The 14,573-nt window shown below is 34.7% G+C and overlaps 2 protein-coding genes across 2 annotated transcripts; both read right to left on the bottom strand.

The window, feature by feature from the left end:
- Positions 1 to 3,297: 3,297 nt before the first annotated feature.
- On the bottom strand, positions 3,298 to 6,934 carry LOC113494109. The gene is made up of 4 exons (XM_026872257.1): positions 5,455 to 6,934; positions 4,945 to 5,040; positions 4,182 to 4,332; positions 3,298 to 3,484 (listed from the first exon to the last, which is right to left on the bottom strand). Exons 1-4 carry the CDS (start codon positions 6,223 to 6,225, stop codon positions 3,321 to 3,323), a joined length of 1,182 nt encoding a protein of 393 aa, XP_026728058.1. The 5' UTR covers positions 6,226 to 6,934; the 3' UTR covers positions 3,298 to 3,320.
- A 5,609-nt stretch (positions 6,935 to 12,543) lies between these two features.
- On the bottom strand, positions 12,544 to 14,332 carry LOC113493988. The gene is made up of 3 exons (XM_026872068.1): positions 14,223 to 14,332; positions 13,700 to 13,853; positions 12,544 to 13,312 (listed from the first exon to the last, which is right to left on the bottom strand). Exons 1-3 carry the CDS (start codon positions 14,289 to 14,291, stop codon positions 13,149 to 13,151), a joined length of 387 nt encoding a protein of 128 aa, XP_026727869.1. The 5' UTR covers positions 14,292 to 14,332; the 3' UTR covers positions 12,544 to 13,148.
- Positions 14,333 to 14,573: the final 241 nt, after the last annotated feature.

Genomic DNA, 14,573 nt, shown 5'->3' on the forward strand with positions numbered 1-14,573 from the left:
CTAAAAATATAGATCGAGGTTAAGCAACGATTGTTTAAGTCATTACTTTGTTGAATGCCAAATAATTTATGAAATTAATTTGTCAAATAATCGAGCGATCTTGAACCAATTTTTTACAGAACCCACAGTTTCGCAACGTGACTGGCTATATATTTACTTAATTACGTTTACTTTTATTTTGATGAGTGGCGGAATTTTTTCGTCATAGCATAATTTAGATCGAACAGCCGACTTTACCAAACATGTTTTCCATTTTAAGAAGACTTATAAAGCACCGAGTCTCAAACAAAATAAGTGTCAACCAACGCAAAGAAATAAAAATGATCGATAAAGATTTACTATCGATACTTAATCCATTGAATTTGATGCAAGCTTTATTCTTCTGCGCCAAATACAAAATACAGGATGACATTGTCACATCCAATCATATTTGTTACAGTGTCGTTTCTCTTGTTGTTTTCTTCATTATTCTTTGTATCTACGTGTATGGCGTATCAGCTGACATTAGAATGAGCATAGTCCAAAATTACCCCTTCGCAATAAAATTTGGCTACTTCACTAAATCCGCTTGCAGCATGATCGGTTTCTTTCTAAACTATTACACAAGCATTCGAAATAGTAATGACAATGTCATTCTTCTTTCAAAAATACAAAGTGCGTACAGAGTGCTTAGGATTGACCCCAGAAAACAAATGATAGTTAACTGGGCAATCATCGTATCAGTAAATTGTTTCCATATTCTCTACATTATGTACTTCAATTACATATTTATCCCTATACGATGGTCTACGATACTAATGATGTATTTTGATATTTTGTTCGATATAAATGTCATTTATGCGTCTCGATTGTTGAACCTATTGAGATGTCACCTTAAAGTGTTGATAAAGAAAGTCAAGGGTCCAGGATATACTGGAAAATCAAATAATGAAAAGTATTGGATAAGAATATTCAATGCTTTTGCGGACAGTATTGAAGCTTATAAACTTTTGAAGAAAACTTTCGAAATCGAAGTTAGTATATTGAATTTGCTTTAAAATTGTTTGTTTGAAAAAAGGGATTGAACAGACCTACTCTGTTTAACTCAATCTGTCAAAAACTTGTTTGTACACAAAAAGCATTAACTTAAATCTGTATTCTTGAATTTTCTTAGTTTTACTGAATCGATTCGCATATAATAATCCGCAAGGTTGTTTTCTTATTTTTGGGGGAAACTCGCTGGTGGATAAGGCTGGTTTAAACCCGGTTTAAAAACATGTAAAGCAATATTCGAAAGATAGATGCAGTATGATCATAAACCATCCATAACCATAATTATTATACTTCTTTAAAAGGTCGTGGTAGACCCTCAGGTCAAACAAGTACCTAGAGGTTTTGTTAACATTCCAAAGTAGATGGAGAACTATTGATTATGATAATGCGAACTACCGTATTTAACGATGCTATGTGGGATAGTTCCTTTGGGCTGCAATAAAGACTTTCCCACATAGCAACCATGACTCCTGGCTCTTTTCCTCCCCATGAAATCACGCGATAACTTAAAGGGAAGAGACCAAGTCCGTTTTAAAGGGGTACATGGCGACACAGATCATACAGGCCTTGTTGATTATTATTTAACATTACAGATTGCTTGCTATACAGCCCTCGCGTTCGTTTATGCTCAATTAATGGTTATGCAACAAATTGAGCACAGAAAATTTTATATTCTCGATCTAAAGCAAGTAAGTAAGATTTATTACAGTCTTGGTATTTGGAAGATGGATTTTGTCGTCCCATTTTCAAACGAAAACGGAAACTCAATGTCTTCAATATCTTTCGGTGGCGAAGGGATTGGACTACCATTTACTTAAACCATGGGCAGCGGTAACGAAACTTGCTGGAATTGAAAAAGACTCGGACTTTCTGCAGAAGGAGTCCGTTACACTGCGCCGACCTTCCCCTCGACGGAAGTTACGAATTTTGCGAAATCGTATAAATTAACGTTCTCAAGTTTAATTTCATCAGTACATAATACATAAGCCTAATCTAATTTTGACTGCCTCTTTGACTAAGTTACAGACTGTGATTATCGCTTGCTAAAAACGGTGAAGGAAAATATTATCATGAGGAAACGCCCGAAAATTCCCCAAGGATGTCAAAGTCGTGTAAGCTAGATGTGAGAGGCATGAAGGTGGTTCAAAATCTAACCCCGGATTGTATATAAACCATAATATTAGAGGACAATCCGTACGTATCCGTACTTGGAAAGTATTTTATTGGATATTAATGTTGAATTTTATTTCCAGTCTGTTATAATAATACTTTTATGTATTATTTGGATGACGAAAAATCTATCCTTACTATTTTATTTGAACGTGGAAAGCGAGAGGTTTTACATATCTACGTCTGATGTACGAAATATCTGCATTTTACAAATGAAGTCCAAAACTTGTTCAGGTAAATATGAAAGTTAAATAAGTCAGTTTTGTTCAAGAACATTAATTTCACTAAACTTTCATTTTTTCCCCAGATGCAAAAAAGCGGGTTTGTAAGAACATACATCGTGTCCTCAAAGCCACCTTCAGGAAGATGGATCCTTGTGGTCTATTCGTCGTCGACGCTTACCTGTCGTTACATTTTTTCAGCTTCATGGCCACTCACTGTATTGTCATACTGCAGTTCTATTTTGTATAATACAATTTCTTCCGTCGGAGGCAAAAGAAGTTGTTATGTTACATGTATTACTTCAAATTTAAACCAGTTTGTAAAATTAAAACAACCTTACTAGGGAGCAATTTATTTATTTTGACAATCCTCTATTTTCATAACGTCTTAATAGTTACATTTGCAGCAACATATACAACGAATATAGTAAATACTTACCTATCATCAGTCATCGGAAAACATTCATCGCGAGACATTATCAAATGTTTGTCGAAACAAAAACGAAGTCTAAAAAGTTTTTTTTTGTAGAAGCAGGAAATAGTTAATCAAACAGGACAAAGATCTTCAGTTGATACTTTGCCTTTAAATATACATATGATTATAAAATTCTCTGAAATATATCATTCGGAATATGTTGTTAAGACCAACAATAACAACTCAAAGCTTAATTTTCTTTTTTAACCAATACCTCCAAAACCAATATCTTGATATATGTATACGTACGCTCATAATTAATTCTCCCTACTGTTCGAGGTAAGTAGGATAGGAAACAAAAACTCACATTTAATTTAATTTTTATTTGGTTTCTGCATCTGCATTACGATGAAAATTATCTTATTCTAGAGCAGACATTTTATTTTTACTTTTGAGCAAAGGAATTTTTCTTTAAGCACGTGTTACAGAAAATAGAACTGCAGTATGACAATACAGTACGTAGCAATGAGACTGAAGAAATATAGCGAGAGAGAAGCGTCGATGACAAATAGACCGCAAGCATTCATCTTCCTGAAGGTAGCTCTGAGCACACGACGGATGTTCTTACAAGCTCGCTTCTTTCCATCTGGAAAATAAACAAATGAAAGTTTAGTGTAATGAATTACCACACAAGAAAATATCGTAAAGTCGAGATAGAAGGATAGGAAATACAGACGTATGTCGATGAGTACAAATTATAGCAACAGACAGAGTAATCGATCGACGTATTAAAAACGAACTATTTGTCCTAATGAAGGGTAACCTGCTGATCTATCCCAAGTGAAAGAGCCGTTGGCATGTGCCTCCTGCCTTTTCACAGCAGTGGGAGGACAAAAGCTGTGGATGATGATATGCATCCTGCTTGTGTAGCCTACAGTGCTCAGTCCTGGTGTTTTCCGACTCATAAAAGTTCCACCAAAGAGTTTTGGAACGCAAAAATCTTGGTGTTAAGTTACAAGACCGAATCGTAAACACCACGCTGCTCTCCGAAACTAGCATAAATGAATTCAGCAAAAAAGCTTTTAGGGTAAAATTTGGTAAGGCGAATCACTTCAGCTGCATAGGACTGTGACCACTGGGCAATGGCACACACTATGGGAACCAGAGGACCGACAAGGTAACCGTGGTCGTCCTAGGAAGCGGTAGCGGAATGATTTAAACGAATATCACCGGAGCTGGTTCCAAGTGGCCTGCGAAAGAGAAATTTATCAGGATTTGGTAGAGGCTTCTGCCTAGCAGTACCACACAGTGGGCTTGATGTAAAAACTACCAGTAATATTCACCTGAACAAGTTCTGGACTTCACTTGTAGGATGCATGTATTTCTTACATCAGACGTAGTCATGTAAAACCTCTCGCTTTCCAAGTTCAAACAAAATAGTAAGGATAAGGTTTTCGTTATCCAAACTATACATATGATCGCTATTGTAACAGACTGGAAATAAAATTATACCTAACGGTTATTATTTGAAATCCATTTTTGTAAGGCGGCTTGATCATTGTTTAATACAGCGCTTTCTGTCGACAAGTTGTTTTTATTATCAGTTTTCTACTTTTGAACCGATTAGAGTCCTTAATCATGAGCTGGTGTGGTTCCTATGACGTCAGAAATTAGTGCATTGAAAAATTTACTTTCATATTATAGCAGCCAAGGGCGGGATGACGCTATCATGATCAGCCTAGGAAGCAATAGCAGATTGATTTGAACAGGTTTCAGTTGGCTCAGGATAGAGAATCATGGGAGGAGAGGGCACCCATCTAGCAGCAGGTTGGATTAAAAATAATTATGGATTAACTGATAGAAGAGACGGAGGAGTAGACCAAATTCTTGTGGCAAAATCCTTGAGGCCTCAGGGTTGCGCAAAAGAACCTCGAGCAATTCTAAAAGTTAAGCTTCTGTGGTAGAATATTTTTTTCACTTATTGCTCTTGACTTGTGAACAAGACATTAGCGGTCCACCCCATGCAACAAAATATTTTCCATATACTACCTATCTTATGACAAGATCTGCTTAATAAAGCACGAAGTATACCATAATCTTACTTACATTCTTAAAACTTAAAGTGTGAACCTGTCTTTGCTCGATTTGTTGCGTAACAATTAATACAGCATTAAAAAATGAGTGGACTGTATAGAAGACAATCTGTAGGAACAAATAAATAATAACGTATGTATCACAGATTATCAATACGCTGAAATGCCTGAAAATATCGTTCTGTACAATTAAATATTTCATCCATATGCATCATGTAAGCAATAGGTCTGCATCTTGCATAGAGCGGGTATGAATAATCATTATACTATCGAGAAAACACATTTAAGTAAGAAGATCTTATACAATAGCAGTAATAATAATACTGTCCACGAGTATTCCGAAATAAGAATTATATATTTTGCAAAAAAAAAACAGTTCATTGTTGATCAAGAAATTTTCTTCACCATGTTCACGTTTTTTTTTCCTTTCATACGTTCATTTTAATTTACAAATTTTAATTTTCTTTTTTGTTTAAATTCGTTGTATTTGAAATAAATTCGAAAGTCAAAGAAAAAATCTTACTAAGCCTTCGAAAGTTTTGTTCAAAAGTTTATAGGCGTCAATACTATCCTCGAAAGCATTGAATATTCCGATCCAAAGCTCTTCATTATCTGATTCTCCAATATATCCTGAACTCTTCACTTTCTTTATCAACACCTCAAAGTGACATCTTAATAAGTCCAACAATCTAGACGCATAAATGACATTGACATCGAACAAAATATCAAAATATACCATGAAAATTGTACACCATTCGAAAGATGAAAATCCGTAATGAAAATACAATATGTAGATAATATAAAAACAATTCAAAGCAACGACGATAGTCCAGTTAGCTTTCATTTGCTTTCTGGAGTCGATCTTAAGCAACCTGAACGCAGTTTGAAGTTTTGAAAGAAAAACAACATTGTCATTACGATTGCGAATGCTTGTGAAATAGTTAAGCATGAAGCCAATCGCACTACAAAGAGGTTTGGTGAAGAAGCCAAGTTTTACTATAAAAGAATGATTCCTGACAGTGCTCGTTCTGAAATTTAGAAAAATACTATACGCGAAAATAGAAGTTATAATGAGGAAAACGATGAATGAAACAACACCAGAGCAGAAATGATTTGTTGTGACAATGTCATCCCGAATTTCGTATTGGACGCAAGAGAATAAAACGTGCATCAAATTGAACGGCTTAAGTATCGATTGTAAATCTTTATCGATCATTTTATTGTTATTGCGTTGTCTGACTGTAATTTTAGTGGTGACTCGGACCTTTTCAAGTCTTTTTACACTCGAAAACATGTCTGATAATGTCGGATCTTCGACCTAAATTAAGGTATGACGAATACATTCACTATAGCTAACAGACATCAAATTATCCGATCATGCGATCCGATACATTAAGTAAAATACTCTTTGATAAAGTTCTATTTGTTAGATTAAATAGTATTTTTTCTATTTCTTCTATTGAACCAAAGAGGTCATTTGGAAGTGAAGACAACACTTGATTGAATATTTTTAAGAATGTTTGCAACGGCATAATTGGCTCTATCCCCAAAACTTCTAAATGATCAAGAATTTACACACGAGTAAGTCGCAGACATAAATTGTGGGTCAAAAGATATAACAATTGATCTTCTTGATACTTTATTCTTAATTGTAAGTATATACTCAATACTCAATACGTTTATTGCATTCCACAATGTGAACTTAGGTGGTATATCTATAGCTTCAGTCTTTCTACAAGGGTTCATAGTATAGGCGCGTTCCACGAAGGCTGTCGTCAAAACCTTTATTTATATCCACCCCATTATTATATTTTTAGTTATTTTAAGCATTCTGATGAAAGTGCAGAGATATCGCAGGAAATTAATTCATTACTGTGGCATTTATTAATACGAAGAAACACTCACTTTGTATAAAATAAAGGTACAAAATAACAGAGGGAAACACATTATTTACTACGTTATTTAATTTAAAAATAAATTTACGTTCAGGTGACATTACAGATTTTTTTTAGTCGATCGGAAAACAATCACAGAAAATAGAACTGCAGTACGACAATACAGTATGTGGCCATGAGGCTGAAGAAATGAAGCGAGAGAGAAGCGTCGATGACGAATAGACCACAAGCATCCATCTTCTTGAAGGTAGCTTTGAGCACACGGCGAATGTTCTTACAAACTTGCTTTTTAACATCTGTGAAATTAATGAAACGAAATTAGGAGCAATTGTATCAAGAATATTTTTAAGGTTAAGACAAGAAAGATGAAATCGAAACCCAATTGCAGTCTGTCCATCTTTCTGGCTATCACCAGGCTGTGCCACATGAACAGTGACGGCTAGATTGTTACATTTTTTACATGTAATTGGCTTTATTTCTGTTTTACTATAACAACAAATACCTAAATAAGGTCGAGGCTAAGCAACGGTTGTTGATGTCATAATTTTTTTAAGTAGCAAAAGACATTGAAGTTAAAATTTGAGCTTGAAGTGGCTACCTTCAAAATTATTCGCTACCAAACGCCGTTTTTCTCTAAGTATAATTGTACGCAGCGGAATTTAACAATCTAGCCCGTTACTGCCATCTGGTGTCGAATGGCATATTTTTTTGACGACGTAACTCCATTCATTGTTTTAAGTACATAGATAGCGCGGACGTGTATTTTTTCAACTAACACAATACTTACTTGAGTGTGATCTACATTTAACTTGCATGATACAGGTGTTATGTACTTCAGAAATAGTTATATAAAACCTCTCACTTTCCACGTTCAAATAAAATTGCACCAACAAGGTCTTCGTCGTCCAAAATAAGGATATGAGCAATATTGAAACAAACTGAAAAAAACTTTTGATTTTGAAACGTTTTTGACTGAGAAAAAAAAAACAACTAAAACTCACTTACTTGCTTCGTATCCCAATTCAATAGTTTTCTGTATTCAATTTGATGCGAAACAATTAATAAAGCATGCATAAATGAATTGATTGTACAGAAAGCTATCTGTAAATAAAAATGAAAAATAACAGCAACACTTTAATAAAATTTATAAGGTACCGCCGAAAACATTTCCGTAAGACGAAAAACGAGTCCCTTGTTCCTCTCACGCTGCAAAACAAATTGTACTATTTTTGCCAGGAACAATACAAGCCTACAACTATAAGAGATACTCCTTTTAGCATACTTGAAATACCTTCATGGAGCGAGGTATGTTCAGAGTTTATTCGAAGGATAAAATTTTACATAAGTAATCCAGGGATGAACAGGTGTGCTGGTAGAATTATCATGCTTAAGTGGCAGCGGGTTAGTAGGCTCTGTCAAAGGACAGAAGTTGGAACAGAAGAGGCTTTGAGTATAGACCACGGATCGGATTCAAGCGCAGTATAGGAGGATTTACAGTCGGATGGATTGATGACTAAAAAAAAGGTCTTGGAAAAAGTTGTCTGGCCCAAGTTAGGGGCGGCCTGTGCCCAAACGTGGATAGCGATAATCTTATTTGATTGATAAATAAATACCTTGATTGATTTGAAACACAGAATTTTGAACAGCTGGTGTATTTTTTTTCTAATTGGCAATTTAATTTTACATAAATGATTGAGGAATGTTCAAATACGACATCTAACAAGGCCAGTTCATTAAATGAAGGATACTTACAAGGACTTCGAAAGTTTTCTCCAAAAGTTGATAAGCATCAATAATATCCGAAAAAGCATTGAATATTCCTCTCCAATAAGTTTCATTAAATGATTCTCTAAAGCATCCTGAACGTTTAACTTTCTTCATCAAAACAGTAAGATGATCTCTTAATAAGCTCAACAATCTCGACGCATAAACAAGATTCATATCGAACAAAATATCAAAATATGTAACCATGATGTCCACCCAACGCAAACGTGACACTTGAAATCCAAAAAACAGTAAATGAAAGATATAGAAACTATTTAATAAAACGACGGCCACCCAATTAGCTATCATATGTTTCCTACTGTCGATCATGACGACCTTGAAAGCACTTTGAATTTTAGAAATGAACAAGAAATTGTCAAGCCTGTAAATAATATTCGTGTAATGGTTTAGAAAAAAACCGATTATACAAAAGAGGCATTTAACGAAGGAGCCAAATTTTATGATGAAGGGGTGTCCTTTCAAAGCGCAACTTGATAGAATGGTTGATAGACTATATGCGAAGATACCAGTGACAAATAGCAAACTGACGGCTGAAGCGACACTGTAGAAAGTATGATTTGCTGTGGCAATGTCATCTTGAATTTCGTACTTCGCGCATAAGAATAAAGTTTGCATCAAATTCAACGGCTTAAGTAGGGATTGTAAACTTTTATCGATCACTTTTATATCATGGCTCTGTTTTACTCTTGTGTTAATGACTCGGATATTTTTGAGTCTTTTTATAATAAAAAACATGTCTGCTAATGTCAGCTCTTTCACTTAAATTAAGCTTCTACAAGTAAATTCAGTCATCTAATTATCTAAATATGATTGGATGAGGATAAAAACTATCGGTTGTTGTTCTATTTTTAGTCTGTTTCATTAGAAAATGATGCTTTTCTGTTTAGCTTCAGCACTTGTTTTCTACATGTGTCCATTGTTCAATTTAAGTATGTTGTAAAAACGCAGTGTTACCACTGCCTTCCCATTTTTCACAAACAACAGCAGCTGTTTCTTTTATATATAAATGTCAATCGAGTTTTAGGTAAAAAGTCTAACATTCTTTGAAATGGCTCTGAGAAGTTATAACGTAAACTTGCAAACAAGAAAGTGAAATATTTTGGGAGAAGTTTATAACAGGAAATATAAATAAACTCCTCCATTTTTAAGCCAATATTAATTTTATTTTTATATAAATATGTCACAGGCAGAATTGCAGTATGACAATGTAGTATGTGGCAACGAGGCTGAAGAAATGCAGCGATAGAGAAGCGTCGATAACAAACAGACCACAGGCATCCATCTTCCTGAAGGTAGCTTTGAGTACACGTTGTATGTTCTTGCAAACTCGCCTTTGAGTGCCTGGGAAATAAGATCGACATTAAAATGGATACTTATAAAGACACTCATTTAAAAACTTATAACAAGGTAACGTTTAAATTGAAAATAATAAAAATAGAAAAAGAGACTAATCAAAAACTACTGATACTGTTTTTTTATTGGGACCAAGTGGCAGCTTTTTCACAATAAATTAAAAATCATCATTGGCCTAGCCTTTTCCCAACTATGTTGGGGTCGGCTACCAGTCTAACCGGTTTCAGCTAAGTACCAGTGTTTTACAAGGAGCGACTGCCTATCTGACCTCCTCAACCCAGTTACCTGGGCAACACGATACCCCTTGGTTAGACTGGTTCTCAGACATTCTGTAACGTAACGACAAGCTTCTGACTACCTGTAACGACTGTCAAAGATGTAGGAATAACAGCCGGGACCCACAATTTAACGTGCCTTCCGAAACACGGAGGAACTCGTTATGACAGAGATGGTCACCCATCTACGGACTAACCGCGTCAAGCATTGCTTAACCTGTGATCGTTTCACTTATGCGGTTATAGCTTAGCCAAAAATATGCAACAAAATTCATGAAAGCTCCATCCAGTATGAAAGTCGGTTGAAAAATGGTTCGTTTTAGTTGCATGACTGTTTTATTTACTGTTTAATTATAATAAATTTAAGTCATACTTACCTAAGCATTCTCTCGAATTCATTCTTAAAATACACAGGTTTCGAACTTCAAAAATGATTGAGTAAAATCTTTCACATCTCATATGCAAATAAAATTGTACGACGAAACATTTTGTAAGCCACAATATAGGTAAGAACATTATGGCAGCAGACTAAAAAACATAAAACATTGGGTGAAACATCTTAAAGTTGGAATTAACCATTGAGGAAGTCAGAAGCTTCCAGAAGTTTAAGGTGACACAGCATTGTCAAAGGCGGTGAAACGGGTCTCATATAGAAGTGACTTTTAACGTAACACAACGCATCCGTTGATACCTAAAATACGCTTACTACCCCTCCGGCTTGAGTGCAGTTATATGACCATTAATACTGCCAAGTCAAAGCTCAAAGGTTCGGATCCCGCCCACACTGATGCCTGACAGTCTAGTGGAAAAATCAGCACACCTGTGAATTCAAGGAATATGAAGCCATGTCAGAGGCCCGGCTTGAACTCAGACACCAGGTCAATTATTCGAAAAGAAGATGACGACCTCCCGCGTCTGGGAGTGATAGAAGTAGAACCGTTATCACCCCTAAATGCTGCGTCGGTACTCCTCGCCGTGTTTGAATACATAAATACCCTATACTACTTTCACAAAAGTCAGATACAAGTCATAATATTTTGTTGTTACGGAGCCTAATGGGCATAAAAGTCGAAAAGAACCTAGGTTTTCCATTTTATGTCTAGTTGACTGATCAGAAGTCACAAAAAACATAACAATAATCTTACTTGAAACAGACTCAAATTAAGGATTTTGTTGATCTCTATTTGTTGTATCAGCAAGAGTAAGGAAAATAAGAATAAATCGATTGTGTAGAATGTAATCTGGAACAAAGATATGTATATTATTTGAAAGCGGCGAAGGTGATGTAATTATATAGTTTGGTCAGAATCGCGCAACAATAAAGGTCAGGAACAAAACAACATCTTGATCAGTAGAATTCATCAGCTTTGCAATTAATGAAATGAAATGAAATTATTTATTCTGCAAATACAATATTTTATCACTTTTACATGTCTTTTTTGAGAACGCTGGAGCCGAAATTTCTTAGCTGACTACTCTGAGAAGGAATGTCGAAACAAACTCAGGGGCGCAGTCTCTTTTAAAGTCCAATTATCAAGATTTTACCCCAAATTACATCGATGCAAGTTAAATAAAAGATTAAAAAAAGAGGAGTTTCATTACCATCAATGAAACTTGCATCTGTAACTAAAAAATTGTCACTTACAAAATTTTTCAATTGTTTCTCTATCAAATGATATCCTTTTAATATATCCATAAAAACGTCAAACATTCTGATCCAATACGCCTCATCGTCTGAATCTTCAAATAGTCCCGAACTATTAACATCTTTAATCCACGTTTCAACAATATGAAACAATAGATCCAATAAAACAGAAATGAAAATGACATTTAAATCAAATCTCAAAAACAAACATGTATCCAAAACATCCCAGATACGAAATTGATGAATTACATAAGCAAAATAAACGTTAAAAAAGAGGTAATAACAACTTAAAGCAACAACAATAGCCCAGTTTATTTTGATGAATTTTCGGGCATTGATTTTAAGGATTTTAAAAGCATTTTGAATGGTTAAAATTAGTAGCACGTTATTTTGCCGATTTTTATAGTTGGTGTAGAAGATTGTCAAACAACCAATGTTGGTTGCTATGGTATCGACTATGTAGCCGATGACGATCAATTTGCTTAAAATGTCAGTCCTTCTGAATGTTTCTTGCGAGTGAAAGAAATATTGAGCAAGACCCATTATAGATAGAACTGAGACCAAAGAAATGAAACTGTAAAATATACTATTTACTGATAAAGCGTTGTTTCTTATATTGTACTTAGCACAGAAAACTAAAGTTAGCGTAAAGTTTAAAGGCCTCAGTATTGAATGTAACTGTTCGTCGATGAAATTTGTAACTATTGATGGTCTGGCTTCTATATCACCATCACTTTTCTTGATTTTGCAAGTTTTAAGTATGGAAAACATGTCTGATGCCGTTGACGTGTCTGATGTCGATCAGTTCAAATTAAGTAATGATATGAATGTTAAGGATCGAATCTTAAACTAAAATGTACTCAAATATAAACTGAAAGCCAGTATTTGTTTGATTATGAAATTACATTACTTCGAAAATTGTCTGTTTATGGGCCTTTTTACACATCATCCGAGTTTGGTGTAATGTTACTGGTTTCCATGGAAATTACATGTTTTCAAACCGCACACATTCCATTTCATAGCTTTAGAAAAATATTGCCCAAAATAATTGGATGCCCGGTTTAGGGACCAACTAAAGTTTTACTTTGGTATCATAAATACCTTGTGGTTCCGTCTATGGATTTGTGTGCCCGAGGTTTGTGTTTGATCCAAGCAAGTGCTAATGTTACTTTTTCAAACATGTTTATTGGAGCATATTAATATTTTAAAATCAATGAAAGTCAATCTTAAGTATTTTATAAAATATCACTACGATATATGAAAATTACAGAAATGCGAATTGTAGCAGGACTACAGTATAATTTGTGAGGAGTCCCACAAGGCTGAGTGGTAGTCTGGAGTCCACGTAGAACAATCCCCACGCATTTATCTTGTCAAACGAAGATCGGCACAAACGTTTCACGTTTTTACAGAGACGTTTTTCTTCCCCTGAAAATATCATCAAACAGAGATTAAAATAAGAAAATAATTTTCGCAATTTGCAAAAGCAAAATTCAATTCGTGGTTCGAATGTCCATGAAGGGAATTTAAAACTATTGAAAAAGGTCCAAACGTGTCTCTTTCTTTGAGGAATAGATTTTGAACCGTGACCTTGAGTGTTTAACTTCCTCCGCTCACCCCTTGATGAACAATAAAAGGAGAAGTTTAAAACTTTAATAAACTTTAGAAAACTTTAAAACTAACCTAACGGGCACCGAAATCCCTTGCTTTTCTTGGAGCTGTAAGACCTCGCTTATACCGACATGCTCATTCACCCACTACTCTATACAAGTACGTATTTACAAGATCAAAATGCAATAAAAAATCCATAATCACCTGAACAATTTGACATCAAGTGGACAGAACAAGCATCTTTCACATTTTCGACGGCAGCATAAAATTGCTCATAAGTTACGCTCAATATAATTTGTATCATCACACTCTTCACTATCCAAAGAAGCATGGACACGGAGTTGAATGATAATAGTGGCTAAAAATAAAAATAAACTTTATAATATATAATAATAAAGTCTTGTTTCGCAACACACATGCCACACTGCAAATGGTTATATAGAGCATTGTCTGTTCCCTTGCATTCATACTATTAACTTTTGACTGGCCTGTTGATCTAGTGGCCAATGGCACTGACTGCTTTCCGGAGGTCGTGGATTCGAATCCGACCTAAGGATAAATGTTTCTGTTATGAGCGCAATCGCTTTCTTTGTCTCTCGTTCTCTTTATCAATGTTCTTGTACTCATAATAAATGCTTTTCTTAGCTTGATCCTAAATAAGTAGTTTTTTTTTATTTAATCTGGGTTGTTTGCTTAAACCATACTATTAAATATTTTTCATACTCACTGAAAAACTTTTATTTAGCTGACAGAGTTCTATGATGATTTGCACATGCTCCAACCCATGTGAGATCATATCTACTGCATGATAAAGTAACTGAAAACACAATAAATATGCATCAAATCATCAATGCCAAATGTCAAAAGATCTTTTGACATAATATTATTTCATGTGGTTGTGTGGGTGTTTTTGTTACTTAAATTATTATATTATAAATTTTGTTCTAACCACATTTCGAAACGACTCCACATAATTGTTATAACAATCCAAAATATTAACAAAAGCCTGGAACATTTTTTTTACATTTGCTTCATCATCATCGTATTGGCTTTGCTCTAAATAATGTATCCACAGAAT

The sequence above is a fragment of the Trichoplusia ni genome, chromosome 5 (genome assembly GCF_003590095.1).
Source record: "Trichoplusia ni isolate ovarian cell line Hi5 chromosome 5, tn1, whole genome shotgun sequence".
NCBI lineage: Eukaryota > Metazoa > Arthropoda > Insecta > Lepidoptera > Noctuidae > Trichoplusia > Trichoplusia ni.

What these genes read in the sequence shown, in the direction of transcription:
- LOC113494109 (XM_026872257.1), bottom strand. Translation starts at nt 6,225, where the DNA reads ATGTTTTCGAGTGTAAAAAGACTTGAAAAGGTCCGAGTCACCACTAAA. An exon ending in ACAAAACTTTCGAAGGCTTA is followed by an intron (nt 5,041 to 5,454) that starts GTAAGATTTTTT and finishes TTGTTCCTACAG; the next exon opens with ATTGTCTTCTATACAGTCCA. An exon ending in GAAGTCCAGAACTTGTTCAG is followed by an intron (nt 3,485 to 4,181) that starts GTGAATATTACT and finishes TTTATTTTCCAG; the next exon opens with ATGGAAAGAAGCGAGCTTGT.
- LOC113493988 (XM_026872068.1), bottom strand. Translation starts at nt 14,291, where the DNA reads ATGATCTCACATGGGTTGGAGCATGTGCAAATCATCATAGAACTCTGT. An exon ending in AGCTAAATAAAAGTTTTTCA is followed by an intron (nt 13,854 to 14,222) that starts GTGAGTATGAAA and finishes TTTTATTTTTAG; the next exon opens with CCACTATTATCATTCAACTC. An exon ending in CTTGATGTCAAATTGTTCAG is followed by an intron (nt 13,313 to 13,699) that starts GTGATTATGGAT and finishes TGATATTTTCAG; the next exon opens with GGGAAGAAAAACGTCTCTGT.